The sequence below is a fragment of the Acomys minous genome (assembly GCF_964271855.1).
Source record: "Acomys minous genome assembly, chromosome: 5".
Lineage (NCBI taxonomy): Eukaryota > Metazoa > Chordata > Mammalia > Rodentia > Muridae > Acomys > Acomys minous.
Genome location: NC_140494.1, coordinates 32,668,390 through 32,674,389, shown reverse-complemented (window position 1 = coordinate 32,674,389; position 6,000 = coordinate 32,668,390). Strand labels below are relative to the sequence as shown.

The 6,000-nt window shown below is 46.9% G+C and overlaps 1 protein-coding gene across 6 annotated transcripts in view; it reads right to left on the bottom strand.

Annotated features, from left to right (window-relative positions):
• Positions 1 to 249: 249 nt before the first annotated feature.
• Positions 250 to 6,000, bottom strand: part of AHRR (aryl hydrocarbon receptor repressor) — a 69,222-nt gene continuing 63,471 nt past the window's right edge. For 5 of the 6 annotated variants that reach the window (XM_084783018.1, XM_084783020.1, XM_084783022.1 and 2 more), the window contains 3 exons: positions 2,767 to 2,828; positions 2,400 to 2,538; positions 251 to 1,745 (listed from right to left, as the gene is read on the bottom strand). In XM_084783018.1, the coding sequence (XP_084639144.1) occupies positions 740 to 1,745; positions 2,400 to 2,538; positions 2,767 to 2,828 (1,207 nt within the window). In that variant the 3' untranslated portion in view covers positions 251 to 739. Of the gene's footprint in view, positions 1,746 to 2,399; positions 2,539 to 2,766; positions 2,829 to 6,000 lie in introns of all 6 variants that reach the window. The other variant, XM_084783019.1, reaches the window with a different exon arrangement.

Genomic DNA, 6,000 nt, shown 5'->3' with positions numbered 1-6,000 from the left:
TCCTTGGGACATTCTCAACTGCACCACCAGCTGTAAGTCATTTTGTTCGTGCTTTGTGGTTACCTTTCCTTTCTGTCTCATACATGACATCCACATTTCCTACAATCAGAGTGTTTTGCCTTTACAATACAAAACAAATACTGGACGCCTTTCTGTCGCTAAGTCTCCTCAGGCTAGGAACTGTTTCTTTACCTGAAAGCACTATAGACAACAGCCAGGAACAATGTCCCTTCATCAGTGTGGCTTCACCCTTTTCCATATATTGTGCTTCCCCCAGTTCCTGGCCTAGACACTGTAACCTCCACTGTGTGATGTGCTCAGGGACACAAGCACATAAACCATACTCAGCAACTCACGGGGAACACCATGGGACAGGGTGTTTCCCTCAAATCCTGCCTCAGAGCCTTAGAACTCCTGCCATGTACAGGCAGGATGTGTAGCAAACCTGGGCACTAGGGACACATCACTTCGACAGTCAGTTGAGCATTGCCTCGCATAGAATACTCTTGGCTACTTTCTTAAACATTGTAATTTCTCAAAGAGAAATACTGTCCATCTGAACAGACAGGAGCTTAGGCATGAGAATACCCTGGTGTCCTGTGTGATTCAGGGTCTTCTACTGCTCAGCTACCCACACAGAAGCTCAGCCTCAGCCATTGTGTTCTGTAAAGAGTTTCACTAGAACAATCTGATCACATCCCATCATCCAAGGACTAAGATTTCCAGCTGAGCAGCAGCTCTAGGGTAGGAAAGTCCCTTCGGAGCCTTTGGGTGGGATCACAGTTATAGAGGCACTCTTAGGGAACATCCTGGGCACAGCCACCTGACTAGGAGCAACCCATGGTGGTGACTCCAGGGGCTCACGCTTAACAACAGGAGCTCCGCAGTCTTGGCCCAAAGATGGGTGATGGCTCTCACTGTGGCCCCGCATGAAGAGGTGATGAGGGGGCTCTGGATCCAGGCAGGTGCAGTGTGGAGGGTAAAGAGGAGCCTGCTCCCTGCAGGATCCAACAGTATCCCTGCTGTGCGGATTAGTTCCAAGCATACCGTGCCCAGGGTGTGGGGTACAGACTTGTTGCCTATAGTCAGGCTCTGTTTTCAGGTGCATCCTGGCAGGAAAACTGACCAGATGTCTCCTGGCCACGTCACTGGCTCCCAGCCACACCCGGCTAGTTGTGCTGACATCAGCTATATCCTGGGACCCAGATTCACTTTCCATCTTGATTGGTATTTCCAGTGACAATACTGGATTGCATGGGGTACCTATGGTCACTGGCAGGCTGGGCAATTTTGCATCCTCTGCAGAAAAGCTCCTGGCTGTGAAGCGCTGCATTCCAGGCAGAGGGATCCTGGAGCCCAGGCTGCCCTGGGGAAAATGGCAGGTAGAAGGATCTAGCTGGCCCTGGTGGATATCCTGCAAGGGTCTGTTCATTTGGCTGCAGTAGGCACCAGTAGGATGGTCTGATGAATCTCTGAAAGAAGCCACGTTGCTGGCCCCAAACATGCCCTGGCTTCCAGCGTAGGACACACAAGAACCATGGGGCCCCAGACATGTGGACGGCTCATTCTTACTAGGCTGCCGAGTCAGCTTGGCAGTGTCCTCCTGACTTCGCTGTTCCGTGCTCCAGTTCAGGTGCCTCAAGTGTACTGGGGTCTCTAAGCCATAATTGTACTTGTGCATCTCCCTCTGCCCCCAGGCACCAGGGGATCTCCTTAGTATATGCTTCTGGTCCTCTTCTTTGTCCCTTCAGAGAAAAGATAGCCATTAGACATGGCAAGAGAAGTGATACTCTCAACCCTCCCCTCGTAGGGGTCTCAGCCTTTCTATGAGAGGATGGCAACTTAGTGTGACACCAAGTAAATCCCAAGGGTAGCTTCAAGTCTTCCCAGAACACACTGGTCTTTTTATCAGCTTGTTGTCAGTGCAGGGGACCAGTGAAGAGCCTTTCTTGTTCTATCTTGCCTTCCTTGGCCCCTAGTTTCCCAGACAGCATGCTGCTCTCCTTGCTCCAGGAAGGCATCTCTGGACATAGGTGACTTTCCTCTATCAGCCATAAGATCATGACTAATATGATATTACCGAGACTATCAAACTAGAGGAACGATGCTGTGATGACCACAGGACACTTTGTGGCTACCTAGTAGCCAGTTTGGTAAAGAGACCCATGATCAGGATGGGGTGAGAGGGTAGGCAGGCAGCATGTGGGGGAAGTGCTGTGACCTGAAAGGATTTCTGGGCCAAGCATGCTCCTCTTTTACTGCTTGCTGCCCAGACTGAGAGGATGTCTTACAGGCACACAGGTGCCAGGGCTATAACAAGGATTTCTTTTCCATGCCTACCTCATCCCTTTCACTCTGATATCCACAATGACTTAATTGTGCAGTCTGCTACCACTTACCCCAAAGCTCCTTTGGGGTCCAGGAGGTCAGGACCACCCCTGAGGCACAGACATGAAGGCCTGGCTAGAGCCCGGGCCCAGTGGCTCCTATCTATTTGTCCCCTGAACAGTGAAATGCCATTTTCTCCATTGCTCCTTCCTGTTAGTGTAGAGAGGAAAAGGATGTCACAATGAGGACTAATGAAAAGGTTTGTTCTCAGCAATGACCAGGACCAGGGTGACAGCAGCAGGCAACTGTCTTTGTGGTACTCCCCACTGACCCAGGCATCTCCAGGCATACACAGAGTTCTGTAGGCATGCAGAGCTCTCCCAGGGAAAAAGCATCTTGCCATAGAGAAAAGACTAGGAAATGAAGTTTTAGAAGTACCTGCTAAGTAATTGGGTTTGGGGTGCAATTCTGATTCACACAGACTTGTAACCGCTTTTGTCCTGTGAAGACCAGATAACAGCATCAGTGCACATTAACAATATGACAATGGAAGTAATTAGCAGGACAGATAGTACTGCTTGCTCAAGAGAAGATATAAATTAACTTACACCTTTTAATATTTATATTACAGAGGTTTTTTTTCTTGCCTAACCTGTTCTTGTAGAACTTTTGGGGTCTGATACAAAGCTAGTAAATTACTTCAGGGGTATATGGCTTTTAGAAATTGCACCTTACTTCCCTCCAGAATACCAGAATAAAAATAAAGTTGACTCTCGTGATTCAAGGAAGTTACGTTCTATACAATCATCATAACAATGAATTACTCATCACAAAACCAGTTCCCTCAGGATAAATATAGGGGTGTGGGATGATGAAAATTAGTATCAGGCACTTGGAAGCTGCTTTTATTATAAACCAAACTCCTCACTGGGTCCATGAAGTACCTAAAAGCAAGATGAAAGTCTGGCATCTTTTTTTTCTTCTTCTTCTTCTTTTTTTTCTCCTTTATTAATTTATTCTTGTTACATCTCAATGGTTATCCCATCCCTTGTATCCTCCCATTCTTCCCTCCCTCCCAATTTCCCCTTATTCCCCTCCCCTATGACTGTTCCTGAGGGGGATTACCTCCCCCTCTATATGATCATAGGGTATCAAGTCTCTTCTTGGTAACCTGCTGTCCTTCCTCTGATTGCCACCAGGTCTCCCCGTCCAGGGGACATGGTCAAAGGTGAGGCACCAGAGTATGTGAGAAAGTAATATCCCACTCTCCACTCTACTGTGGAGAGTGTTCTGTCCATTGGCTAGATCTGGGTAGGGGCTTAAGGTTTACCGCCTGTATTGTCCTTGGCTGGTGCCTTAGTTTGAGCGGGACCCCTGTGTCCAAATCTGCCTATCATAATGTGAAAGTCTGGCATCTTTACCTTCACTTTTCATCTGTGTCTTTTACTTTACATCACCAGCTTACATATGTACATAAGTACATTAATTGTTCATAGATTATCTATCTAGGAACTAGGGCTACCTCTCCTATCTGTCTTATTTAGGGTTATTATTGCTGTGATAAATATCATGACCAAAAGCAACTTGAGGAGGAAAGGGTTTATTTCACTCACAGTTCCATATAACAGTTCATCATGGAAGGCACTGAGGGCAGGAACTCAGGCAGGGAAGGAACCTGCAGGCAGGAGCTCATGCACAATCCATGGAGGAGTGCTGGTTACTGGCTTGTTCCATCATACTTTGCCCAGTCTGCTTTCTTATAAAACTGAAGGGCCATCAGCCCAAGGATGGCACCACCTACAGTGGGCTGGGCCCTCCCCCATCAATCACTAATTAAGAAAAAGCCCTGCAGTTGGATCTTATGGAAGCATTTTCTCAGTTAAGATTTCCTCCTTTTCTAGGCCAGGCATAGTAGCACACACCCTTAATCCCAGCATTTGGGAGGCAGAGGCAGGTGGCTAGCTGTGAGTTTGAGGCCAGCCTGGTCTACAAAGAGAGTCCAGGACAGCCAAGGCTACACAGAGAAACCCTGTCTCGAAAAAAGGGACAAAAAAAGAAAGAAAGAAAGAAAAAGATTTCCTCCTTTTCCTATAATTCTAGTTTGTGGTTGACATAAAGCTAGCCAGCATCTTATTGTCTGCTTTTTACTGCATTTTGTTTCACATTTATTAGAGACGGGATTCTGTGTAGCCTTGGCTGTCCTGGACTCACTGTGTAGACCAGGCTAGTCTTGAACCTATAGAAATCCACCTGCCTCTGCAGTGCTGGGGTGTGTATGCTGCCACCACCACCTGGCTTTGTTTCATGTTCTTAAAAGGTGACTAGAGGCCTCTAGTCATTTCCACAAACCTGCTGTCACCTTAAATTCCAGCAACAGGATAGCCTCATAAGCCAAACTGTCCATTATGATGAGGCTGAAGCTTAAAGAAACAGTAACTATCTCCTGAGACTTAGTTTATCTTCTCAAGCAATAAGGATTTCTTCGGACCACTGTGCAGAACCAGAACTGAGACAGTGGTTAACCAAATTGCCATGCCTTGACTGGAACTGCTTAATTAAATATACCTTATCCCTACTCCAATTCGGCCTCTATTTAAGCCAAAATCTTATGTAAATGTTCCAAATATAGGGCCCTTTCCTATGTTTCTGCCTTCAGTGTACTACAGGAATGTCTCTCTTCTCTGCTTGTATTATTAGTGGTCTCTTTAATGGACACATTTGGATGAGAGGCCACCCCTGGCCTGCTAGAGCTACTGGAGACATGGATTTTTGCCCTTAAATTCTATTTAGAATAATTTTGAGTCATCTTGATAGATCCATGTTGCTTATTGAAGGAGAAACCTAGGTGGCTTGCCTGACAGTGCTCCTTTACTGGATGTCAGTGCTGGGCTTCAAACTATCCGCTGCACCCATTGCAGAGTGCTCTGTGCTATGTGGCTTATTTCTTTGTACCTGGGGTCTGTAAGGAGCTGGGACTGAGAGGGAGGGGGAGAAGCCTGGTCGGCTGGGTCACTTCTGGGAATGTGTACTTTCTGAGAATCATATTTTCCTACTGTGTATCTATGAACAATGACTGTGGCAAGTGTTGATTTAAGGGTTTGAAATAGATTTTAGCAGGTAGATAGATAAAAGAATATAGCAGGCTGAAGAAATAAAGAGGAGCAGCCAACACAAAATCCTTGTTATGAAAGCTGTGAGAGGCAGCAGCTGCTCCTGCAATAACCATACACCTGCTCCAGGAGCCAGCTCTCAGGGCCTGGCACCACCACCTCTGCCCCTGCAGGGAATGAATTGTGGTGGTTTTGCTGACAGCAGTTCTGAACTCAGCTCAAAGCTGAGGGGGCAAAGTCCCAAACACAAGGTTCTCCATAAGAGTTCCAATATTTTGCACAATGTGACACCTACTTTATAGAGCTGATGTCTTCAGAAATCCTACAAATCCATCTAGGTGTCTCGTCGAAGGGGAGGTGGCCTGTGTACCCAACCTTGTGCCCATCATGCCTCCAAGACAGAGTGAAATGGTACCAGGAATCGCCTTCTTCTGCTTGGGATTCAAGGTTGCACTAGAGGTCTCTCTATAGCTCTGAGCACAGCATTAGTGTTCCCAGAATTTTGTGGCTAGAAAAGCTGTAACCTTCTGGGACCACCATTTCCTCATCAATCTTGTCCACC